At 36.2% G+C, this 25,618-nt stretch overlaps 11 protein-coding genes across 11 annotated transcripts; 9 read left to right on the top strand and 2 right to left on the bottom strand.

Moving 5' to 3' along the window:
• Positions 1–1,924: 1,924 nt before the first annotated feature.
• GCK72_015434 (uncharacterized protein) lies at positions 1,925–3,110 on the top strand (the record flags this gene model as incomplete). The annotated part of the gene is made up of 4 exons (XM_053730864.1): positions 1,925–2,010; positions 2,103–2,433; positions 2,509–2,900; positions 2,999–3,110. The coding sequence occupies 4 exons, from the start codon at positions 1,925–1,927 to the stop codon at positions 3,108–3,110; spliced, it is 921 nt and encodes a 306-aa protein (XP_053585636.1).
• Positions 3,111–3,909: 799 nt separating this feature from the next.
• GCK72_015433 (uncharacterized protein) lies at positions 3,910–5,062 on the top strand (the record flags this gene model as incomplete). The annotated part of the gene is made up of 3 exons (XM_053730863.1): positions 3,910–4,004; positions 4,057–4,857; positions 4,939–5,062. The coding sequence occupies 3 exons, from the start codon at positions 3,910–3,912 to the stop codon at positions 5,060–5,062; spliced, it is 1,020 nt and encodes a 339-aa protein (XP_053585635.1).
• A 1,293-nt stretch (positions 5,063–6,355) lies between these two features.
• GCK72_015432 (uncharacterized protein) lies at positions 6,356–7,532 on the top strand (the record flags this gene model as incomplete). The annotated part of the gene is made up of 3 exons (XM_003089292.2): positions 6,356–6,441; positions 6,533–7,324; positions 7,409–7,532. The coding sequence occupies 3 exons, from the start codon at positions 6,356–6,358 to the stop codon at positions 7,530–7,532; spliced, it is 1,002 nt and encodes a 333-aa protein (XP_003089340.2).
• Positions 7,533–8,618: 1,086 nt separating this feature from the next.
• Positions 8,619–9,905, top strand: GCK72_015431 (uncharacterized protein; the record flags this gene model as incomplete). The annotated part of the gene is made up of 4 exons (XM_003091852.2): positions 8,619–8,698; positions 8,751–8,852; positions 8,908–9,696; positions 9,782–9,905. The coding sequence occupies 4 exons, from the start codon at positions 8,619–8,621 to the stop codon at positions 9,903–9,905; spliced, it is 1,095 nt and encodes a 364-aa protein (XP_003091900.2).
• Positions 9,906–11,237: 1,332 nt separating this feature from the next.
• Positions 11,238–12,451, top strand: GCK72_015430 (uncharacterized protein; the record flags this gene model as incomplete). The annotated part of the gene is made up of 3 exons (XM_003091846.2): positions 11,238–11,323; positions 11,416–12,213; positions 12,340–12,451. 3 exons carry the CDS (start codon positions 11,238–11,240, stop codon positions 12,449–12,451), a joined length of 996 nt encoding a protein of 331 aa, XP_003091894.2.
• A 572-nt stretch (positions 12,452–13,023) lies between these two features.
• Positions 13,024–14,224, bottom strand: GCK72_015429 (uncharacterized protein; the record flags this gene model as incomplete). Its single annotated transcript, XM_053730862.1, has 3 exons — positions 13,024–13,150; positions 13,240–14,037; positions 14,139–14,224. 3 exons carry the CDS (start codon positions 14,222–14,224, stop codon positions 13,024–13,026), a joined length of 1,011 nt encoding a protein of 336 aa, XP_053585634.1.
• Positions 14,225–15,242: 1,018 nt separating this feature from the next.
• GCK72_015428 (uncharacterized protein) lies at positions 15,243–16,586 on the top strand (the record flags this gene model as incomplete). The annotated part of the gene is made up of 4 exons (XM_053730861.1): positions 15,243–15,322; positions 15,377–15,478; positions 15,571–16,368; positions 16,487–16,586. The coding sequence occupies 4 exons, from the start codon at positions 15,243–15,245 to the stop codon at positions 16,584–16,586; spliced, it is 1,080 nt and encodes a 359-aa protein (XP_053585633.1).
• Positions 16,587–17,047: 461 nt separating this feature from the next.
• On the bottom strand, positions 17,048–18,196 carry GCK72_015427 (uncharacterized protein; the record flags this gene model as incomplete). The annotated part of the gene is made up of 3 exons (XM_003093500.2): positions 17,048–17,165; positions 17,225–18,022; positions 18,111–18,196. 3 exons carry the CDS (start codon positions 18,194–18,196, stop codon positions 17,048–17,050), a joined length of 1,002 nt encoding a protein of 333 aa, XP_003093548.2.
• A 1,058-nt stretch (positions 18,197–19,254) lies between these two features.
• On the top strand, positions 19,255–19,859 carry GCK72_015426 (uncharacterized protein; the record flags this gene model as incomplete). Its single annotated transcript, XM_053730860.1, has 2 exons — positions 19,255–19,646; positions 19,736–19,859. The coding sequence occupies 2 exons, from the start codon at positions 19,255–19,257 to the stop codon at positions 19,857–19,859; spliced, it is 516 nt and encodes a 171-aa protein (XP_053585632.1).
• A 570-nt stretch (positions 19,860–20,429) lies between these two features.
• GCK72_015425 (uncharacterized protein) lies at positions 20,430–21,786 on the top strand (the record flags this gene model as incomplete). Its single annotated transcript, XM_053730859.1, has 4 exons — positions 20,430–20,503; positions 20,554–20,655; positions 20,750–21,547; positions 21,675–21,786. The coding sequence occupies 4 exons, from the start codon at positions 20,430–20,432 to the stop codon at positions 21,784–21,786; spliced, it is 1,086 nt and encodes a 361-aa protein (XP_053585631.1).
• A 1,128-nt stretch (positions 21,787–22,914) lies between these two features.
• GCK72_015424 (uncharacterized protein) lies at positions 22,915–25,373 on the top strand (the record flags this gene model as incomplete). Its single annotated transcript, XM_053730858.1, has 4 exons — positions 22,915–22,994; positions 23,045–23,146; positions 23,202–23,996; positions 25,214–25,373. 4 exons carry the CDS (start codon positions 22,915–22,917, stop codon positions 25,371–25,373), a joined length of 1,137 nt encoding a protein of 378 aa, XP_053585630.1.
• Between the last annotated feature and the right edge of the window lie 245 nt (positions 25,374–25,618).

The following is a 25,618-nucleotide window of genomic DNA, read 5'->3' as shown; positions in this document are numbered from 1 at the left end:
TTATGCATCAAAAAATTGAATTTTTTAATGTAAAATTGCATTTAGTTGAGGAATGGAAACAATTCTGTATAAATCTATTGGAAACATTCAAGAAACAGACAATCGACGTTTTAACAATGCAAATGGATGCAGATGTAGACCATAGCGTTTCGTTTATTGATTTTTTGAAAACCAATGTGAAATCAGTGAACGAATGCTACCTATACCAATGGGATCAACAATACAACGTGGAAGAGGATTTCGCTTATCTCCTGAATAATATCACTATTAATAACATGTTAGACTCTCGGCTATACATTAAAAACTATTACTTTGATGGGAAAATTCCAAAAAATCTGAAGGAATTATATATCCACAACTCGCAATGGATTGGATATGAGAGACTGATGGAAATAGATTGTAAAAGTGTGATCCTTGAGGAGAATCGAATCTCGGATGAACAATGGAATATATTCCTCAAGAAATGGATAACAATGGAAACTCATTTGAATCTCGAATACTTGCATCTCGATCATAGAGATTTAGAAGAATTCCGAGCACTCGTATTACATGATATACCTCATGAAGTGGTGGATGAAGCAGTCAAAAGAACCGTTAGGGTGTAAGTTAAAAATTGTTCCAACTCTCTTCACAAACCTGAAAATTCAACGTTTTGTAAAACAATTCAATATATCTTTTTTATTTTCAGTACAGACAATAAAACTGAAGAAATAAGCGGAGGCATCGACATCAGACGAATCGATGGAAAGACTGCAACATTCTTCGTTTACCGTCCATTTTATAGCCAATATCTTGCGATGAGTATTCATTGAATCGTTTTAATTTATTGTGTCTGACTTTTATATGTTATTTCCAACTTATAAACTTCAATAAACTATTTTAACTCAACCATTCTGTTGTTTGGATTGTAAATTGTATGGACCTAGGGACACGTTCTTTATTGTGTGGAGTCACTGAAATTTTCTTGATCGGTATATGAGTCTTTGATTGAATCGATAGTATTGACTATTCACTAAATCTATCAGCTTCATTGTCTGTTTGGATGCCTCAAACATTTAAAATTGTTATGTCATTTGGTGGCGGAGAAGGGAATTATAAAACCATTTATTTACATGGTAAGAATCAACAACTAAGATTTCTCTACTTCTTATATTGGCAGATCTTCTTGCCACGTGTGACCTCAGGGTAAGACGGTCATTAGGATAGGCCATGCTGTTCGCGCCACAACGAAAATCTCAAACGTTATTCATTTCGCCACATCCGATCTGGCTTGATATTTGGTATCTTACTCTCGAATTAATCTTCTCGAATCAATGTGGAGTAGGGCTTTAGGGGGCTCCGAATTTTAACCTGTCCCGATGGAAGCCCTAATGTGGGGACGTGAAAGGTTTTAAAGGATTCCAACCGGATCATTTGTTTCCAGAATGATTTATAAAAAGATAAGGACGTTTTCTAAAGAGTAACGACGTGGAGGATATTTGAAATCATTGGATTCTGAAAAATAGAGGATTCCAAACGTGTTGTTAGTTTCACTCAGAAAGGGTAATATTGAGAAGGAGGTTTAGTCGACGTGAATCGACTGGTTAATTAATTTTAGTAAAACGGTTTATGTTGTCAATCATGAACTCCTGAAATAGATTGTACTAATCCATTGGCAACAAAAAGATTTCGTTGGGTTTCTGGTTGGCCTGGGGTTTGACAAGATCAAGACCATCTGTCTCTATTTGCGTATCTCACGAAATTAGACAGTGTAGTCGTTACGCACAGTACCAGAAGTCTTTATTATTTAGTTTCCCAGAATCCCTCTGTCACCCAGATCGTTCTCGAACATTCTTCCTCCTCCTTCCATTGCCTATTGCCCTCACTCCTACTCATTCACTCTCCCTCATCCTCCCATTACTCGTCTATCGATTGTTCCTCCAAAATGGACATTCTAAAACCGTTCCCAATTCTCCGTCTACCGTTTCTAGCTCTTGAAGAAGTTTTCAAAGCGATGGTCCCATTTGAAATGTAAGTCACTTAACCTTCTCAAATTGTAAAAAAGTTAGAACAGTGATGTTTTTTTTGTATTTCTACGGACCTTATTGAGTAAACTCTTCCAGAATCAACTTCTCAATTATAAGCAAACGAGCAAAAGCAATAACAAAGCAGATGAGTTTCTGTCCGAAATATTTTATCCGTCTTTGTATAGATGAAACATTGGTAATAGAAATGCATGGAACTAATCGTCTGGTGTCATGTACTTATCTAATGACATCAGACAAACAAATGGAGGGAAAAATTGAGGAATATGGATGTGATGGCTACATTGTACGGAGGATATACAAGTATTCGACGGATCCAATAGAGGAATGGAAACAATTGAGTAAACATATATTGGAAATATTCAAGAAACTGACAATCGATGTATTAACACTGCATATGGATGCATTGGTAGATCAAAACATTTCGATCATAGATTTTTTGAGAACAAATGTGAAATCAGTAGACTTATGTTATCTGTTTCAGTGGGAAGAAGAGCATGATGTAGATGATCACGCCGCATATCTTCTCAGTAATTTTAAAGTTAACAATGAGTTGAATTTTTATCTAGACACTAAAAACGTCAATTTCGATGGGAAAATTCCAAAAAATCTTAAGGAATTACATATCCTAAACTCGCATTGGATTGGATATGAGAAACTGCTGAAAATAGATTGTGAGCATGTATCCCTGAGAAATAATCAAATCACGAATGAAGAATGGAATATGTTCCTTAAGAAATGGATAACAATGGAAACAAATCAGAATCTGGAATACTTGCAATTCGATTATAGAGAACTAGATGGATTCAGAGAACTCGTATTGCATGATATACCACACGAAGTGGTGGACGAAGGGGTCGAACGAAACCTGATAATGTGAGTTGGTAATGATTAAGTCCAACCATTCTGTACAATATCATGAGCTGTCTAGATATGAGTCACACTCTTTCATGAATTTTTCCATTTATTTTCAGCTTTCCTGATGAAACTGATGAGATAAATGGAGGGATCGACATCCGACGAATCGATGGAAAGACGGCGACATTCTTTGTTCAATATAATGTTTTTTCGATGAGTGTTAACTGAACTCTTGTTTTTGATCATTATAAGCAATCTCCGTACCCTTAACTTGTTTCCGTTTCCTGTTTTACTTACTCTGTATATTTCTCTTACACTATAATAAATCCTTATTTAGTGCTCTTTTCCTTTCAAATATTGCTCAAAATTGAGAAAATAGATATCATGATAGGTGATTCAAAAAACATCGATAAAAAGAGAAATGTATCAACTTTTTAAATGATTTCATAAGCTGTCTAGATATAAAATGTATTTATGATAAAGAAACATTTAGTTTTTTCACGAACTCCTTGAAATGCATTGTACTAATCCATTGGCAAAAACGAGATCTTACGGGTCCTTAGTTTACAAGATCGAGATCATCTACCTCTTTTTGTGTAACTCGTGTGATCGTGGAACCAACAGAACCCTCTGTACAGGTAGACCAATGATTGACTTTTATAGGCTTGCTGATCTTGTCAAGGACCTTCTCGAACGCTCTCCCTCCTTCTTCCATCACACATATTCTTTGTACTCATTCACTTTCCTTTAGCTCACGTAATTCGACAGTGTAAGTAACACACGCGGGCTGCCGCAGTAAGACCAATGGTTGACATTCTCCAATCTAATCTTGAGAAGTATCTTATCAAACGTCGGTTGGGTAGACCAGTTGTTCTTATTGTTTAGTTTCATAGAACCCCTTGGTCGCTCATCGCCTCATTCATACGAATTCATTGTCCTCCATTCTCTTTTTTCTCGTCGATTTGATAGAAACTTTATGATACCAGATTAAAAAGAATTTAATAAAACAGTCTTTTTCAGAATAAAAATGATTAGCAACCGTAGATGTAATAAATTCCCAATCCTCCGTCTACCGTTTCTTGCCATTGAAGAAATCTTCAAAACTATGAATCCAATCGAAATGTAAGTGAGTTATAATAACATAAAAGATTGCAAAAAATAAAATCTGTTTCAGAATCAACTTCTTAATGATTAACAAACGAACCAAAGCAGTGGCGAAATTGATGACGTTCTATTCAAAATACTCAATTCATCTTTCTGTTAATAAACTCTTGTTAAGAATTAGCCTTAATGGAACTAATAACTTTGTGTCATGTACTTATGAAATGACATCAGACAAAAAAATGGATGGAAAAACGGAAGAATATAAATATAACGGTCGCATTATACGGACGGTATTCAAGTATTCGACGGATCCAATAGAGGAATGGAAACAGTTGTGTAAACATGTATTGGAGCTATTCAAGAAGCAGACAATCGACGCTTTAACAGTTTATATGGATTCATTCGTAGATCAAAACGTTTCGATTATTGATCTTTTGAAGATTAATGTGAAATCAGTGGACAGATGCAATCTGTTTCAATCGGATGAAAAGAATGACGTAGATGGACACACCGCATATCTTCTCGATAATTTAAAAGTTAATGATGAGTTAAATTTGCATCTTCACATTAAAAACTACAATTTCGATGGGAAATTTCCAAAAACTCCAAAGAAATTATATCTCCCCAACTCGCATTGGATTGGATATGAGAAACTGCTTGATATAGATTGCAAGCATGTAGTCCTGAGAAATAATCGAATCACGAATGAAGAATGGAATTTGTTTCTCAAGAAATGGATATCAATGGAAACGAATCAAAATCTGGAATATTTGGAACTCGATAACAGATATCAAGATATATTTAGAATTCATGTGTTGTATGATATACCGCATGAAGTAGTGGATGGAAGAGTCAAACGAGTATTGAAGATGTGAGTTCATAATGTTTGCTGTTCACAACCTCGAGAATTAAAATTTTGTAAAACACTTCAACTTTCATAATTTATTTTCAGTCGCTTCAATCAAACTCAAGCGATAAGCGGAGGAATCGATATCAGACGAATCGATGGAAAGACTGCCACATTCTTTGCGCACCGTGCGTTTGAAATGGAATATTTTATCATGAGTATTCATTAAATCGTTTTAATTGGCTGAGTCTGTACCTTTAATATCTGTCATTCCTAATTTATCAATTCCAATAAAACATTTTACGTTTTCCATAATCCTCCTGAAATTCATTTACGATATTTTACGATTTCATTTTTTTCTTTTTGGGTGTGCAAAAAAGAAAAAAAGACCATCAGATTAGTTATTACAAGGTGGTTGATAAGTATAATAGTTCATGCTTTGTCAATAATTTCATGAAGTTCGGTATTTAACTAATCTATATAGTTTTCATTGATGAGACATTGAGAGCAACATCTGAGCTCTTCACCATCTGAATTTCTAGTTCTAGAAGTCTGTGCTACTGAACATACGAACGAACAAGTGTCACAACAAGCCACGACGAAGATCACCTTTTTCTCCGTTACGCTTGAAGGCGTAGCGCGCGACACAGAGTCAAACTTCAACGTTTCGTTTTGTCAAATGCTATTATTGTTCAAAAAATTAATTAATTTCTCTTGTGGACACACGCTAACAGACTTTTTCTAGAAACGAGTCTTCGTGCTTAATAGCCACTGTGTATTGTTAACATGATTGGTGTGTGCTGGTATTTCTCTTCATAACTCACCCTTCAGAGAAGAAACTACTAGAGAAGAACGTGGATGATCATACCGCTTATCTTCTGAATAATATCACAATTAATGTCATGTTACTTTCTCTGGTAAACATAAAAAACAAGAACTTCAATGGGAAAATTCCAAAAAGTCTGCAGGAATTGTCTATCCACAACTCGCATTGGATTGGATATGACAAACTGTTGGAAATAGATTGTAAAAGTGTGGTCCTGAAAAATAATTGGATTTTAGATAAAAATTTAAATTCATTTTTCAAGAAATGGATCGTAATGGAGACTCATTTAAATCTGGAATACTTGGAACTCGATTATAGAGAAATATATTTCTTCAGTGCATGTGGTCTAAAATCTGTAATTGTCTTGTATCTGTTGGCGGAAAATTGTACATTTTGTCAGATCGATAGGTCTCTCTCTCTCTCTCTCTCTCTCTATGTAGACCAACTAAACTACCAGAAAGACGTTTACATCTGGCTCTATTTGTGTATCTCACCTAATTAGACAGTGTAACTATTACGCATCTACCCCAGTAAGACAGGTTGTTCTTATTGTTCAGTTTCCCAGAACTCATTGGTCGCTCAGAATCTTCTCGAATGATCTTCCTTTCCTCCTCCCCGTCATTGCCTTATTCATACTCATTCACTCTTTCTCTCTTTCTCATTCTACTATTTTACGTTGCTCGATTGCTCTTCAAAATGAGCCCACCGAAACCATTTCCGATACTCCGTCTACCGTTTCTAGCCATTGAAGAAGTTTTCAAAGCGATGGATCCAATCGAAATGTAAGTCACTAAAACCTTCTCGAATTGTAAGAAAGAAGGGAAGTGAAGTTGTTTCTGTTTACACATCGCCTATCCAAACATTCTCTTTTAGAATAAACTTCTCAATGATTTCCAAACGAACCAAAGAAATTGGAAAACGTATGAGCTTCTATCCGAACTATGCTATAGAACTTTATGTGCATGAAATGCCGGAAATCAGACTCCATGGAACAAAGGATGTGGTCTCATCTTTTTATGTCATGACATCAGATAAAGAAATGGATGGAAAGATTGAGGAGAAGGAATGGGGTCGATACATTATACGAAAGGTATTCAAGTATGACCCGATTGATGAATGGAAACAGTGGTTCAAATATGTTATGGAAATATTCAGGAAGCAGGCGATTGACGTTTTAACAATGACTTTGACGACATTTGTAGATCAAAACGTTTCGATTATTGATTTCTTGAAGAGTAATGTTAAGTCAGTAGACAGATGCAGTCTATACCAAAGGGATGAACAGATCAATGTAGATAAGCATACTGCTTATCTTCTCGATAATGTAAAAATTAATTCTGAGTTATGCTACGATGCATACATTAATAACGACGATTTCAATCCAAAAATTCCAAAAAGTCTGCAGGAGTTGCGTATCTACAACTCGAAATGGATTGAATATGAAAGACTGTTGGAAATAGATTGTAAAAGTGTGATTCTTAAGAATAATCCAATTTCAAATAAGGAATGGAATGTATTCGTCAAGAAATGGAGAGTGATGGAAACGAATCAAAATGTGGAATACTTGGAACTTGACTATAGAGAAATCAAAGAATTCCAAGAGCTCGTATTGCATGATATACCACATGAAGTGGTGGATAGAGGAGTCAGACGAGTCTTAAAAACGTAAGTTGAGAATTTGTTTCAATTCTCTTAACTAGAGAATTCAACTTTTTGTAAAACATTTCAATAATTCCTGTTCATTTTCAGCAGGCGCAATAAAACTAAAGAGATCAGCGGAGGGATCGACATCAGACGAATTGATGGGAAAACTGCCACATTCTTTGTGTACCATACATCTCGAATCCAATTTTTTGCGATGAGTATTCATTGAAACGTTTAAATGTATTATGCATCATTTTCAACATTTTCCAACATTTATGACTCATAAAAAAACATTTCACGTTTTATATCAAAAAAAAAATTTATATGAAAAAAATAATAAATAAAATAGTTGTGGTGGTGACATAGGTGGTGACAAGATGGTGACATAATTTGCCTCTACTATTTCTGGTCACGTAATTAGACCGTAAAGCTATTAATCCCGGCTCGAGAATAATTGCCCATCCGAACCTTCATAGGTCACAGACAGTGTCACAGATTTTTTAGCCTGTAGCCCAAAAATTAGCGGAAAGCAACAACCACAAAGCGATGGAAGTTCAAAAACCCCGAAAACTCTGGAAGTTGCTTTAAATGTTGTAAAAAAGACGACAGCTACTCTACGGGAGATACACAAATAGAGACAGATGGTTCAAACTATTATGAACAGCAACAGTGCCAAATGTCCGAGATTTCCTTGGTCTCACTTTTTATGTTGTCTGCTGGAAGATTTGTTATGAATTGTCTGTTAGCGGAGAATTGATTCAGACTATGATTGAACGACTTGAAAAATACGAAACTTCTCGAACTTTCTTCACTCCTTCTGTTTCACAAAGTCTTCGTGCACATTCATAGTTCACGTAATTCAACACTCATTTTGTAACACAATTTTCTGAAATTTTTCGAAAATTAGAAGTAAAAATGCTTAAATTATCATACATATTTACCTTTTTATTGAATTTTGAAGTTTTATTCGAAAACTTCTTTTGTTTTCAAAAAATTTCCAAAAAAAAAATTTCCAAAAAAAATTTTCAAAAATGTTTCAAAACGGGCCGAGTTTTTTCCTGATTTTGGCCCGGCCCGGCCCGTGACAAGTATGAGTAAAACCAATATTTGACATTCCCATGGCCATCTAATCTTGAGAAGAATCTTCTCGAACGAGGGTCAGTTGAGTAGGCCAGTTGTACTTATTGTTTGGTTTCCCAGAAACCCTTGGCCACTCGGAATCTTCTCGAACGTTCTTCTTCCTCCTTCCATCAGTAATTGCCTTATCCTTTGTCCTCCATTCTCTTTCTTATCGTCGATCGATTGCTCCTGCAGAATGAAACCTCTAAAGCAATTACCGATACTCCGTCTACCTTTTCGAGCAATGGAAGAAGTTTCTAAGAGAATGCACTCAATGTAAGTTCATAACCAGATACTACAGTTGATAGACATTGTATGTCTCTTTCAGAATAAAAATGGTTAGCAACCGTAGAGATAACACATTCCCGATACTCCGGCTCCCGTTTCTTGCCATCGAAGAAATCTTCAAAACGATGGATCCAATCGAAATGTAAGTCAGAAATGAAATATCATTCCAAATTGTGAGAAAATATAATCCGTTTCAGAATCAATTTCTCAATGATTAGCAAACGAACCAGAACAGTAGCAAAATTGATAAGATTCTATACGAAATATTCAATAGATCTCTACATACACAATGCGCCGGAAATCAGGCTTGATGGAAGAAAGGATGTGGTATCATATGTCATGACATCAGACAAAAAAATGAATGGAAAATGTGAGGAGAAAGAACAGAATGGTTGCATTGAACGGAAAGTATATAATTATTCAAAGAATCCAGTAGAGGACTGGAAACAATTGAGTACACTTGTATTGGATATATTCAAGAAGCAAACGATTAACTATTTATCAATGCAAATAGATGCATTCGTAGATCAAAACGTTTCAATTATTGATTTTTTGAAAACAAATGAGATATCAGTGAACGATTGCTACCTATACCAATGGGAACAAAACAACGTAGATGAGAATGTCGCTTATCTCCTGAATACTATTACAATTAGGTATAATTTAGAAACTTGGCTACACATTAAAACATATTTTTTCGATGGGAAAATTCCAAAAAATCTAGAGGGATTATATTTCATGAATTCGGAATGGATTGGATTTGAGAAACTGTTGGAAATTGATTGTAAAAGTGTGACCCTGGGAAGGAATTGGATCTCGGTAGAGGAATGGAACTCATTCTTCAAAAAATGGATAGCAATGGAAACAAATCAGAATCTGGAATGCTTGCAACTCAGTCACAAACATTTGGAAACATTCAGAGCACTCGTATTGCATGATATACCGCATGAAGTGGTGGGTGAAGGGGTCAAACGAATCTTGAAAACGTGAGTTCATAATGTTTTTCAATTCTATTCACAACACAGAGAACAGAAACTACAATTTCCTGTGAAATGTTCCATTTGTTTTCAGTGTTCGAAATAGAAGCACAGAGATAAATGGAGGGATCGACATCCGACGAATCGATGGAAAGACGGCAACATTCTTCGTGTACCGTGAATTTTGGACAGAGAGTTTAGCTATGAGTATTCATTGAATCTTTTCTATCTATAAAGCCACAAAAAATGAAATCACAATAAAGCAATTCACGTTTTCCATCACCAATAAACTCACAAAATACCTGCACTAATTAACTACCAGTAACCACTTATCTTTTCTATAAATGAAATAAGATGACTTCTGCGTTTTTTCCCGGAAAGAGGATTGTTTCATTCAGCACAAATACAAATCAACATTTAAAAAAGTCTGAGATCTCGTTATTCTGAAGCAAACTTGTCTTGAAAAAGCCGAACCGGGACTTGTCGGGGGACGGTGGACCCGTGTGAAATTTACAGTATGAGAGTAACAGAAAGAGAAAACCTCTCTCAACTTTATTAACAGGAATGACCAAAAAAGCTCTTCCACTTGTAGTTAGACTTTTCCAGAGCTGCCGTATTAGGCGGTGAAGGTGCTGAATATGTCTGTCATCCGAGCTAGAGGACTTCACCTGCCGGCACTCCGTGTAGGGATTTGCCTAGCCAGTTGCCATGGTTTTATCAGTAGTCACGGTAGATCTACAAAGGGTGAATGATCGACGACTTCTGACGGCTTCCTTTTCCTTTTATGCACAGAATGTAGAGCAGATCCTTATCGTGAAGTCATCAGGTTGATACTCACTGTCGTGCGTAGTGTCGAGTCGTGAATTAACACCTATTTATTCCACGTATCCTTACGTAATTAGTTAGACCAGTTGTTCTTATTGTTTGTTTTCCCAACCCTTTGGTCACCTAGATCCTTCTCGAACGTTTTCCTCCTCTTCCTCATCACTCATTGCCTCATTCCTACTCATTTGTTGTCCTCCATTCTCTTTTTTCGCGTCGATCAATAGCTCCTGCAGAATGAAACCTCTCAAACAATTGCCGATTCTTCGTCTACCGTTTCGAGCAATGGAAGAAGTATCTAAGGGAATGCACTCAATGTAAGTTCATAGTCAGACTCTACAGTTGATAGAACAATCGTAGAAATGATAAATTCCCAATCCTCCAATCGTAGAAATAATAAATTCCCAAACCTCTCTTTGTTCATGATCCATGAAGGCATATTTCAGCCGAGGACAGATAAAGTTAGGCCAGGAGATCTTGGCCATCTGACACACTTTTCTGTCCATACTGATTAGTACCACCTGTCTCTATTTACGTATCTCACGTAAGTAGACAGTGTAGCCATAATGCATAGGTAGACTGTTCTTATTGTTTGCCTTCCCAGAAACCCCTCTGTCACTCAAATCCTTCTCGAATATTCTTCTCCCTCCTTCCATCGTATTGCCCCTCACTCCGGCTCATTCATTATTTTTGATCACCCGTCTTTTCTATCGATTTGCTCCTCCAAAATGAACCCTCCCAAACCGTTCCCAATCCTCCGTCTACCGTTTCTAGCTATTGAAGAAGTTTTCAAAGCGATGGATCCAATCGAAATGTGAGTCACTAAAACCTTTTGTAATTGTAAAAAACAAAGAGAAGTGATGTGTTTTGTATTTCAACATAATGTATGTAAGTAATCTCTTCCAGAATCAACTTCTCAATGACTTCCAAACGGGCCAAAGCAATAACAAAAAAGATGACCTTCTATTCGAAATATGCTATCGGTCTTGGTATAGAGGAAACAATGGCAATTGCAATTAATGGAACTAAAAATCTGGTGTCATGCATTTATCTATTGACTTCAAATGAAAGAATGGATGGAAAGGTTGGGGAATATGAAAATAATGGTTTCATTGAACGGAAAGTATATAATTATTCGAAAGATCCAGTAGAGGAATGGAAACAGTTGTGTAAATATATATTGGATATATTCAAAAGACAGGCGATCGATGTTTTATCAATGACTATGGATGTATTCGTAGATCAAAACGTTTCGATTATTGATTTTTTGAATACTAATGTGAAATCAGTGAACGGATGCAATGTGCTTCAGTTGGAAGAAGAAAATGATGTAGATGAACACGCCGCTTATCTCCTAGAAAATATCAAAGTTAACAATAAGTTTCAATCTAATCTAGACACCAAAAACGTCAATTTCGATATGAAAATTCCAAAAAACCTGAAAGAATTTTATATTAAAAAAGCGGACTGGATTGGATATGATGAACTGTTGGAAATAGACAGTGTCCGAGTAGTTCTTGGAACAAATCGGATCTCAAACAAGGACTGGAATTTGTTCTTCAAAAAATGGATGGCAATGGAGACTCATTTGAATCTGGAATTATTGGCATTTGCATTCAAATCACTGGAAGATCTCAGATTGTTTGTATTGCATGATATACCACATGAAGTGGTAGACGAAGGAGTCAAACGAAATCTGATAGTGTGAGTTGATAATGATTAAGTGTCAACTTTTTGTAAGATATCATAATTGGATATGACGATTTTTGTGAAGCATGAATATCTAAAGATCTCGATGCTTTTTCCTTGAAATACTCAATCTATTTTCAGTTATCGTGATGAAACTAAAGAGATAAGCGGAGGAATCGACATTCGACGAATCGATGGAAGGACGGCAACTTTCTTCGCCCAATATGATGGCTTTTTGATGAGTGTTCATTGAACTATTCTTTTTGATAATTACCATTTGCCCAACGCCCGCAGGCTTCTATGACTTCCCCCCTCCCTCATCAGACCCCTAACTTTTTCTTTTCCTGTTTTTCTTATTCTTTTTTATTAATTTTTTCCCTACTGCGCCGTTTTATGCAAAACGGACACGATTTAGTAGAGTAACACATGAAAGTATAAATCTAGTCTATGCTCACTATTAAATGGTTTCGATCTCTTTCTGGCATTAATTTTCTCTTGAACTCACTTGTCATTTGCTTGCTTTTTAGACTCATTCGATGATTGATGAAAGCTTTGAAAAAATGTATAACTTTTATTTAGGGACGAAAGATTTGAATGATGAGGTAGAATAATGGAATATCTGGTAATTATATACAATCTGACTGTGAGAATAAAAAAATTGTCGAAAGAAAAAACATAGGCGCTTGCTTTTCCTTTAGAAAAGATAAGTCGTTATTGGGCAGTTATTCTATGAGTTTATTGGTGATAAAAAATATTTTTATTATTGTGATGGATAAGCGTGTATAATAGATTAAAAATTAGATCTTTATGATAGATAGAAATGATTCAATGAATACTCATCGCAAAGTTCACCGTTTGAAATGCCCAACTAACGAAGAAAAATGTGGCAGTTTTTCCATCGATCCGTCTGATGTCAATTCCTCCGCTTACCTCTATCTTTACATCACAATAACTAAAAATAAACGAGTAACATTCAAATTTTTTACAAAAAGTTGAAGTTTCGAATTGAGTGAAAAAAGTAGAAACGAATTCTCAACTTACGTTTTCAAGATTCGTTTGACTCCTCTATCCACCACTTCATGCGGAATATCATGCAATACGAGTGCTCTGAACTCTTCGATATCTCTATAATCGAGTTCCAAATGTTCCAGATTCAAATGAGTCTCCATTGTTATCCATTTCTTGAAATACAAGTTCCATTGTTCATCCGACATTTCATTTTCCTTAAGGATCACACTCTTAAAATCTATTTCCAATAGTTTGTCATATCCAACCCATTGCGACTTGATCATAGTTAATTCCATCAGTTCTTTTGGAATTTTCAAAATGAAATCATTGCTTTTGATGTGTAAGCAAAGCAACAACTCAAAAGTAATTTGGATATTCTCTAGGACATATGCTGCATGTTCATCTACATCATTTTCTCCTTCCCACTGATCCAGATTGCATCCGTTCACTGATTTCACATTAGTCTTCAAAAAATCAATAATTGAAACGTTCTGATCTACGTATGCATCTAAAGCTATTGAAAACACGCGGATTGTTTGTTTTTTAAATATTTCCAATACATATATACACAACTGCTTCCATTCCTCTACTAGATTATTCGAGTATTTCCATACAAGTAGCTGTTTCCAATCATTCCAAATATTTTCCGCAATTTTTCCACTTTTTTCTTCCTTTGATGTGATTATGTAAAAGCATTGTGTCATATACTTAGGACCCACAACCGTGACTTCAAGTTCTTTACCGATAAGAATTTGTATTGAATATTTCGAATAGAAGGTCATCTGCATTGTTACCGCTTTTGCCCGTCTAGATATCATGGAGAAGTTGACTCTGAAAGATCTTATGAATTCAGGAATTCGATTCTAATTATTAACTTGAAATAATGAAAACCTCGCGATGTTAACTTTGTAACAAAAGTTGACAAAACTTACATTTCGAATGGATTCATCGCTTTGAATATTTCTTGAATCGGAACAAATGAGAGGCGGAGAATCGGGAATGCTTTTGGAGGGTCCATTTGGGAGGAGCAAATCGATAGACGAGTAATGGAAGGATGAGAGTGAAAGAGAGAGTAGGAATGAGTGGTGGAAAGACTGTTCGAGAAGAATCTGAGTGACCAAAGGGTTCTGGGAAATAAACAATAAAAACAGCTGGTTTACCTCTCACTTTCTAACTACGTGAGATACACAAGTAAAGACAGATGGTACTAATTGGTATGTGACAGAATATCCGTAAAATTTTTCATCTCACACTTACCAATTGTCGTTACTTTACACAGAAAACACCCCTCTTTCTCAGTTATCTTCTTACAGCGGTCTTAGTAATCATACCGCCACGTCATAGTAAAGATTGATCAATCTATTCATGGATAATCATACCACAGAACATGATCCCCCGCTAACGAAAGTTAGCGAACGCATTTAAACCATTCGTTACAAATCCATCGGCAACAACTAGATATTTCAGAGTGATTGGTTGGAATTCTAGAATCTTTTGTAAGTCTGGCAATGGACCAAGCTCAGTTCTGAATTAACACCTATTAATTCCCCAGTTGCCCGCGTATAAATACGGGGTGATCGGTTCCGGATAAATAAAGACGACAATTAACACAGTTTCTTACAATAATCTACTTTATTGCAAGGAATTAGAATAAGAGAGCGTAAAACTTACGAAACAAAAGTCAAAACACCAACGCTAAAACTAGAACTAACTCTGAAAGTCAACCGACTTCAGAAAACTACTTGTCGCCACGGGGCGTACACGTGTCCACGTGAACTGACGCGCTGAGGTTACGGTAGGCGCGTGAGACTTTGGCGGAGTGTCGTTGCGTATTTATTGTGAGGACTCGGAGAACTACAGGGTTATGAGGGTACCTTGCCAACGGCAACTCCCCGACCTCATGTAATTGGTAAGATCAATAGTTCTTATCGTTTACTTTCCCAGAAACCATTTTCCCCCCATCACACATTGCCTCATTCCTACTCATTCGTTGTCCTCCATTCTCTTTTTTTTCGTCAATCGATTGCTCCTGCAGAATGAACAATCCACCGCTAACCCATATTTTCCGCCTACCGTTTCGAGCAATGGAAGAAGTATATAAGGGATTGCACTCAATGTAAGTTCATAATCAGACTTTACATTTAGTTGATAGGCATTTTATGATTTTCAGAATAAAAATGATTAGAAACCGTATAAACAATAAATTCCCAATCCTCCGTCTACCGTTTCTTGGCATTCAAGAAATATTCAAAACGATGGATCCAATCGAAATGTAAGTCACTAAAATTTTTCCAAATTGTAATAAAAGATAGAACAGTGGTGTTATTTGTATTTCTACATAACTTATTGAACAATATTTTTCAGAATCAACTTCTCAATGACTTCCAAACGAGCCAAAGCAGTAACAAAAAATATGAGCTTCTGTTCGAAATATACGATCTGTCTTTATATAAATAAAACAATGGGAATATCAATTGAGGGAATCAATAATCTGGTAGCATGTACTTATCTAATGACATCAGACAAACAAATGGATGGAAAAACTGAGAAAGATGAAAGTTATGGTAACATTTTACGGAGCGTTGTCAAATATACAAATGATCCAGTTGAGGAATGGAAACAGTTGTGTATATATGTATTGGAAATATTCAACAGGCAGACAATCGACATTTTAACAACGACTATGGATGCATTCGTAGATCAGAACGTTCCAGTTATTGATTTTTTGAAGACAAGTGTGAAATCAGTAAACAGCTGCAGTCTATCTCAAAAGGATAAAGCGATCAATGTAGAGAAGCATACCGCTTATTTCCTCGGTAATATACAAATTAATAGCGAGTTATATTTTGATATATACATTAATAACGACGATTTTAATGGGCAAATTCCAAATAATTTAAAGGAGTTATATATCTTCAACTCGCATTGGATTGGATTTGAGAGGCTGGTTGATATCGATTGTAAAAATGTGATCCTGAGAAATGATCGGATTTTGAATAAAGAATGGAATTCGTTTATCAAGAAATGGGTAACGATGGAGGCTCAGTTGAATCTGGAATGCCTGCAACTCGATAACAGAGAACTAGTTAGATTTAGAAATCACGTATTACATGATATACCGCATGAAGTGGTGGATGGAGGAGTTAAACGGACCCTGATAAGGTGAGTTGATAATGGCTGAATCTTGACAAACGCAAGAATAGAGGTTTAAAGTTATTTGAAGCATCCAAATCTAAACATTACGGGTGCTTTTCCTTTGTAATTTTCTATTTATTTTCAGTAGTCATGGTAGTCCGAGAGAGATAAGCGGAGGGGTCGACATCAGACGAATCGATGAAAAACGGCAACATTCATCGAGCAATCTTATGGATTTTCGATGAGTGTTCACTGAAGTTTTTTTTTCATCATAATAACTTTTATGTGTCTCCTTACTCCATACACTCCTATCTCTCACCATGAGACCCTTCATCCTCTAGTATATCAGGCCATGCGCAAGCTCATACAAGGCCAATTTCAGCACCCCTACCTTGTCTCTTTTTCCTGTTTTACTTACTCTTTGTTATTCTCCTTTTCCCCATCTCCACGTTCGTCTGTAAGCTTCTCTTATAGTATCATAAATCCGTAGTTACCCGCATAATGGCTTATGGTTTAAGCTAAATACACATAAACCATACTCTTTAATTGCGACACACATAATAAGTGAAACACAATTTATTATGGACAGAATTGAAAACTGTGCCAGATTGCAGAGATCTCCTCGGTTTCACTTTAAAATAAATGTTTTATTGTATGTGATAAATGAACGATATAACAAAAATGAGTCACAATCAATTGAAAAGATTTAATGAATAATCATAGCAGTACGCTGCGTCGAGAAGGATACGGCGAATGTAGCCGTTTTTCCATCGATACGTTGCATGTCGATTCCTCCGCTTATCTCTAGAGTTTCATTGATATTGCTGGAAATGGATAATAAAAGTTGAATACCCGAAGGAATTGAAACAAATTCTCCACTTACGTCGTGAAGGTTCTTTTGACTTCTCCATCAATCTCTTTATATGGTATATCATGCAACACACGATCTCTGAATACATCTAGTTCTTTATGATCGATTTCCAAGTATTTCAGGTTCTGATTTGTTTCCATTTCTATCCATTTCTTGATGAACAAATTCCATTCTTCATCTGAGATTTGATCATCTTCTAGGACCACACTTTTACAATCTATTTCCAGCAATCTCTCATATCGAACCCATTGCGACTCGAGGATAGTAAATTTTTTTAGATCTTTCGGAATTTTCGAAATGAAATCATCGCTTTTGATGTGTAAACAAAGCAATAACTCAAAAGTAATTTTCATATTCTCTAGGACATATGCGGCGTGTTCATCTACGTTATTTTTATCTTCCGCCTGAAACATATGGCAATCGTCTACTGATTTCGCATTAGATTTTACAAAATCAATAATCGAAACGTTATGATCTTTGAATGTATCCAACATCATTGAGAAAAGGTCGATTGTCTGCTTTTTGAATATTTCCAATACATATTTGCTTAACTGCTTCCAATCTTCCACTAGATTGTTTGAGTATTTCCATACTAATATCTCATTCCAACCTTGAAAAGCATTGTCCTCAACTTTTCCACTCATTTCTTCCTTTGATGTGAAAATGTAATAGCATTGTGTCATATATTTAGGCCCCGTAATTGTGACTTCTAGTTCTTCACCGATACTAAGTTGAATTGAATATTTTGAATAGAAGGTCATCTGCTTTGTTATTCCTTTTGATCGTTTGGAAATCATTGAGAAGTTGATTCTGAAGAATTTCATGAGCTGGATATGAGTTGAGCAAATAGAAAACTTGCGTAGTTAACATTGTATCAAAACTTGACTTTCAAACTTACATATCGAATGGATCCATCGCTTTGAATACTTCTTGAATTGGAACAAATGGGAGACGGAGAATCGGGAATGGATTGGGAGGGTCCATTTTGGAGGATCAATCGATCGACGAGTAATGGAAGGATGAGGGAGACAATGAATGAATAGAAATGAGGGCAATGAGAGAGAGACAGAGAGAATGAGTAGGAGTGAGTGAAACGAATTCTCGAAATTAGCTTGCTATGGGAATGCCAATTATTGGTCTTACTGGGGATGAATGTGCTATAGGAAAGTGAGTACAAAGAATATGTGTGGTGGAAGGAGGAGGAAGAACGTTCAAGAAAGATATGAGTGACCGAGGGCTTCTGGGAAAACATACAATAAGAACAGTTGGCCTTACTGTGCCATTACGCTACCTACATTAGTTTCCCAAAATCCCTCTGCCTCTCAGATCCTTCACAAACATTCTCAGTTAGCAATCTAATCTCGAGAAGAATTTTCTCGAACGTTCTTCCCTACACCACTCATTCACTCTCTTTCTTATAATTCCATTTCACGTCTATCTGCTCCTTTAAAATGGACCCTCCGAAGCCATTTCCGATACTCCGTCTTCCGTTTCTAGCTATTGAAGAAGTTTTCAAAGCGATGCACCCAATAGAAATGTAAGTCACTAAAACCTCAAATTGTGAAAAAGAAAGAGAAGTGAAGCTTTTCTGTTTACACATCACTTTACAAATAATCACTTTCAGAATCAACTTCTCAATGATTAGCAAACGGACAAAAGGAATTGCAAAACAGATGAGATTTTATCCGAATTATAAAATAGATCTTCATATAAAAGAAACTCTTGAAATCCGGTTTTTTGGAACAAGAAATGTGGTCCTTTATGTAATGACAGCAGATAAAGAAATGGATGGAAAGATTGAGGAAAAACAATGATTTGGGAGCATATTTCCGGTTCCATTAATTTCACGAAAGGTATTCAAGTATTCGAAAGATCCCGTAGATGAATGGAAACAGTTGTGTAAATATGTATTGGAAATATTCAAGAAACAGACAATCGACGTTTTAAGAATGACTTTGGATGAATTTGTAGATCACAACGTTTCGATTATTGATTTTTTGAAAGCCAATTTGAAGTCAGTGGACAAATGAACTGTATCTCAAATGAATAGAGAGATCAATGTAGATGAGCACACTGCTTATCTCCTTGATAATATACAAATTAATTCTGTGTTATGTACCGACGTATACATTAAAAATATCAATTTCAATGGAAAATTTCCAAAAAATCTGGAGGACTTACATATCAAGAATTCGGAATGGATTGGATATGATAAACTGTTGGAAATAGACAGTGTCCAAGTAATTCTTGGAACAAATCGGATCTCAAACAAAGAATGGAATTTGTTCATCAAGAAATGGATTGCAATGGAGACTTATTTACATCTTGTATACTTTCAACTCATTTATAGAAATTTCGAAGAATTCAGAGCACTCGTATTGCATGACATTCCGCATGAAGTGGTGGATGAAGGAGTCAAAAGAACCTTCAAGACGTAAGTGGAGAATCTGATTCAATTCTCTTTACTCAACTCGAGAGTTTATTTTGTTTTAAAACACTTCACTATTTCACATTTATTTTCAGCCGACGCAATTGTATTCAGGAGCTAAACGGAGGCATCGACATTCGACGTATCGACGGAAAGACTGCCACACTATTTATGTTTGGCCCTGGATGGCATGGAAGTTTCTTGATGTGTATTCACTGATTCTTTTTCTATTCACGCTTTTCTTCTGAAAAAACATACAACCTCTGTTCCCCTCTATTCGTTTACCAAAAGTTATTTTCCTAAATAAAGTTGTTACTTCTATAGGCTATAGTCTTCAAATTTATACCACTGCTTCGCGTTTGGCCGTTTTTGAAGGTTATTTTCCTGAATAAAGTTGTTATTTCTCTAGCCTTTAAATTGTCGATCAAATAAAATACATGTATTTTACAGCAGAGAACAGAGAGAAAATTAGGCCAGGTGGTAGTTTCTCGACCATCTGACACATCTGCCTATTCTGTTCGTAATTATTAGTACCATCTCTATTGTATACCTCTCTTTGTTAGACCCAGACTTTCCAAAATTTGGCCCGGAAAAGTCTGGTTAGACCATGTACCCACTACGGTACTCCAGTAAGACCAGTTGTTTTTATTGTTAAGATTCCCAGAACCCTTCTGTCGCTCAGAATCTTCTTGAACAGTCTTCCTACTCATTCCATCACTCATTACCTTATTTTTACTCATTCATTGTCCTCCATTCTCTTTCTTCTCTTCTATCGATTGCTCCTACAGAATGAATCTACTATTGCCAATTCTCCGTCTACCGTTTCGAGCAATGGAACAAGTATCTAAAGCATTGCACTCAATGTAAGTTTATAGTAGGATTCTACAGTTGATAGAAGTTTTATGGTTTTCAGAATAAACATGATTAGCAACCGTAGAAGTGATAAATTTCCAATCCTCCGTCTACCGTTTCTTGTCATCAAAGAAATCTTCAAAACGATGCATCCAATTGAAATGTAAGTCATGTATAGTATTATCTCAGATTTTGAAAAAAGAAGTGAAGTGAAACTTTCTGTGTTTACACATCACTTATTGGGTAATCTCTTCCAGAATTAACTTTTCAATGATTTCCAAACGAGCAAAAGCAGTGACAACAAATATAACCTTCTATTCGAAATATGCAATCGGTCTTGGTATAGGTGAAACAATGGCAATAGCAATTAATGGAACTAATGGTCTGGTATCATGCATTTATCTAATGACTTCAAATGAAAGAATGAATGGAATGGTTGAGGAATATGAAAATAATGGTTTCATTCAACGGAAAGTATACAAGTATTCGAAAGATCCAGTTGAGGAATGGAAACAAGTGTGTAAATATGTATTGGATATATTCAAAAGGCAGACGATCGATGTTTTAGGAGTGGCTTTAGATGTATTCGTAGATCAAAACGTTTCGATTATTGATTTTTTGAAAACTAATGTGAAATCAGTAAACGGATGCAATCTGGATCAGTGGGAAGAAGAAAATGACGTAGATGAACACGCCGCTTATCTTCTAGAAAATATCAAAATTAACAATGAGTTACGTTCTGATCTAGACACCAAAAACGTCGATTTCGATATGAAAATTCCAAAAAACCTGAAAGAATTACATATTAAAAAAGCGGACTGGGTTGGATATGATAAACTGTTGGAAATAAATAGTGCCCAAGTATCTTTTGGAACAAATCGGATCTCAAACAAGGAATTGAATTTGTTCTTCAAAAAATGGATGGCAATGGAGACTCATTTGAATCTGGAATTATTGGCATTTGAATTCAAATCAGTGGAAGTTCTCAGATTGTTTGTATTGCATGATATACCGCATGAAGTGGTGGATGAAAAAGTCAAACGAACCCTGATAACGTGAGTTGATAATGATTAAGTGTCACCTTTTTGTAAGATATCATAATAAGATATGACGATTTTTTGTGAAGCATGAAAATCTAAAGATGCCGATGCTTTTCCCTTGAAATATTCAATCTATTTTCAGTTATGATGATGAAACTGAAGAGATAAGCGGAGGAATCGACATCAGACGAATCGATGGACGGACGGCAACTTTCTTCGTCCAATATGATGGTTTTTTGATGAGTGTTCATTGAACTATTCTTTTTGATAATTACCATTTGCCCAACGCCCGCAGACGTCTATGACTTCCCCCCTCCCTCCCCTAACTTTTTCATTTCCTGTTTTTCTTACTCTTTGTTTTTCTTTTTCTCCCCTCACTAGGGAAGGTCATGGACTCGGTCTGGAGTTATGGGTCGTGACCTATATCATTCGAAAGCTGAGAAAGCGCTGATTCCAAACATAAATTCATTTTTTGCCCTCGAGGCATGGTATTCAAGGAAAACAAGGTCAAAGTTCGGAAAAAGGACAAATTATTGTTTTTTTAACGCGCAAAAATCGCTAAAAAATTTCAAAACATTTCTCGCGTGTCAGAAAGACAATAATTTGTCATTTTTCCAAACTTTGACCTTGTTTTTCTTGAATACCAGGCCTCGAGGGCAAAAACTGAATATATGTTTGGAATCAGCATTTTCTCAGTTTTCGAATGATATAGGTCACGACCCATAACTCCAGACCGAGTCCATGACCTTCCCTAGTCAGCGCTGTTTTATGCAAAATGAACACGATTCAGTACTCGTTTGGAAATTATTAAAAAGTTGATTCTGGTAGAGATTGTTCAATAAGTTCTGTGGAAATACAAAAAACATCAATGTTCTATCTTATTCACATTTTGAGAAAGTTTCAGAGACTTATATTTCGAAAGGATCCATCGTTTTGAAAAGTTCTTCAATAGCTTGAAACGGTAGACAGAGGATTGGGAATGGATTGGGAGGGTTCTTTTTGGAGGAGCAAATCGATAATTGAGAAGGGGAGATGAGAGACAACGGATGAGTGGGAAGGTGGAAGAAGGAGGGATGAACGTTCGAAAAGATTCTGAGCGATAGAGGGGGTTCTGGGAAAGTAAACAGTAAGAACAACTGATCTTCTCGAACGCGGCCAGTTGTTGTTCTTACTGTTTCTTGCCTTACTGGGCTTAATGCGTGATATACACATACAAAGGCAGAAGGTAGACCAGTTGGTCTTATTGTTTGGTTTCCCAGAACCCTTCTGTCACTCAGAATCTTCCCAAACATTCTCCCTCCTCCTTTCATCACTCTGCCTGATTCCTACTTATTTGTTGTTCTCCATTCTGTTTTTTCTCGTCTATCGATTGCTCCTGCAGAATGAAACCTCTAAAGCAATTGCCTATTCTCCGTCTACCGTTCCGAGCAATGGAGCAAGTATCTAAGGGAATGCACTCAATGTAAGTTCATAGTCAGGCCATACAGTTGATAGAAATTTCATGATTTTCAGAATGAAATTGATTAGCAATCGTAGAGATAATAAATTCCCAATCCTCTGTCTCCCGTTTCTTGCCATTGAAGAAATCTTCAAAACGATGGATCTAATCGAAATGTAAGTCAGAAATATAATATCATCCTAGATTTTAAGAAAATAGAACATCTTTCAGAATCAACTTCTCAATGATTAGCAAACGTACCAGAACAGTAGCGAAATCGATGAGCTTCTTTTCGAAATATTCTATAGATTTTTATATAAATGAAACTCTGGATGTCAGGCTTTATGGAACTAAAGAGATGGTATCATACATTTATGTAATGACATCAGACATAAAAATGAATGGAAAAAGTGAGAAAAAGAAACAGAATGGTATCATTATACGGAAAGTATATAAATATTCGAAGGATCCAGTGAAGGAATGGAAACAATTGAGTACACTTGTATTGGATATATTCAAGAAGCAAACGATTAACTCTTTATCAATGCAAATGGATGCATTCGTAGACCACATTTCAATTATTAATTTTTTTAAAGCTACTGCAAAACGAGTGGACGATTGCTTCATTTACCAGCTGGATCAACAAAACAACGTAGATGAGAATGTCGCTTATCTCCTGAATAATGTTACAATTAGCAATAGTTTAGAGACTTGGCTACACATTAAAACATATTTTTTCAATGGGAAAATTCCTAAAAACTTGAAGGAATTATATATCAACGACTCGCGATGGATTGGATATGAGAAACTGTTGGAAATTGATTGTAAAAATGTGATACTGAAAAATGATAGGATCTGGGAAAAATATTGGAATTTATTCCTCAAGAAATGGATAGCAATGAAAACGAATTTCAATCTGGAATGTTTGCAACTCAGTCACAAACATTTGGAGACATTCAGAGCACTCGTATTGCATGATATACCGCATAAAGTGGTGGATGGAGGGGTCAAACGAGTATTGAAAACGTGAGTTGTATTTAATGTTTTCATTTCACAAACTCGAGAATTCAACGTTTTTGTAAAGCATTTCAAAATTTCTTTTCAGTCGCTTCAATCAAACTAAAGAGATAAGCGGGGGGATAGACATCCGACGTGTTGATGGAAAAACGGCAACATTCTTCACGCATGATAATGGTTTTATGATGAGTGTTCATTGAATTCTACTTTTGATCATTATAACTTGTCCCTATGCTCATTCCTATTTCTCCCCATTTTCATGATATCATTTTGTTTCCCATCCTTTGCCCGCGGGCGCCAATAACATTTCTTTCCCGTATACAAGCTCATTCGAGGCTTAATCTTCGTACCCCTAATGAAATGACACCTTTGAGGGACGGTGGGCCCGTGTCAAACTTAGTATATGAGAGTAACAGAAAGAGGAGAAAACTAACAACTTTATCATCATGAATACCAGAAAGAGTTCTCTTGAAGTTAGGCTTCTCCAGAGCTGCCGTAGTTGGCGGTGAAGGTGTTGGATTTGACCACGATCCAAGCTTGTGAGCTTCATCCGCCGGCACTCCATGTAGAGATCCACCCAGCCATTCTCCAAGTTTCCTTCGGCAGACACGGTAGGACATCGGAGAGTGAATGATCGAGAGACGACGACTTCTGACGGCTTCCTCTTCCTTTTATGCACAGAATGTAGAGCAGATCCTTATCGTAAGGTCACCAGGTTGAGTTTAGGAGAGCACGTTCAGAACAGCATTGGTTGCAGTATGGTTGATCACGGTTCACGTTTCACGCAGTTGTTAGTGTTCATTTTATTATTTATTATGTTTTGAGTAAATTGTGTAAATCTGGCAATGGACCAGGCTTAATACTCAAGGTCGTGAATTAAGACCTATTAATTCCACGACACCTAACTTGTTTCCTTTTCCTGTTTTACTTACTCTTTGTTACTCCCATTTCCCCCGGCGCCACTTTCTCTAAGCTTTTCTTATAGTATGATAAATCTTTATTTAGCACATGACGGTTTATGGCGTGAGCTAAATACACGTAAACTTTACTCTGTGCGTGCGTCTCACTTATTAACCCATATTAAAATTAGTTTTTTTCTTAAAACGTAAACTTTCGCTTTTTTATTTTGAAAATTGCAAAAAAAAATTAGAAAATAGACACCATGATAAGTGCATACCGACAACAACTGTGCCAGTGAATTCTATGTAAAAACACTGAAATTTAAGATTTTCGATGAAAGGAGGAACTTATGAATTTAGTGGAACAGTGGGAAAAGGTCTCAATCTCTTCCAACTATTCTCTGCTCAATGCGGGAGAAAATTGATGGATACTCATATTTTGTCTTCTACTAAAAACCGCAATTATCATGTATATCTGTTGGCATAAGAGCGTACATTTTGGCAAATCGATAGGACCCTCTATGTAGACCAACTACACTAAGATACAGCAGAAGACGTTTACATCTGCCTCTATTTGTGTATCTCATCTAATTGAACAGTGTAGCTATTACGCATCGGTAGATCAGTTGTTCTCATTGTTTGGTTTCCCAGAACTCCTTAGTCACTCAGAATTTTCTCGAACAGTCTTCATCCTTCCATATTGCCCTCTCACTCCGACCCGACCTATTCATT

Source organism: Caenorhabditis remanei, chromosome IV (genome assembly GCF_010183535.1).
Source record: "Caenorhabditis remanei strain PX506 chromosome IV, whole genome shotgun sequence".
In the NCBI taxonomy this organism is placed as follows: domain Eukaryota; kingdom Metazoa; phylum Nematoda; class Chromadorea; order Rhabditida; family Rhabditidae; genus Caenorhabditis; species Caenorhabditis remanei.
Note: the sequence above shows the minus strand (reverse complement) of the source record. Positions and strands in the feature narration are given on the sequence as shown.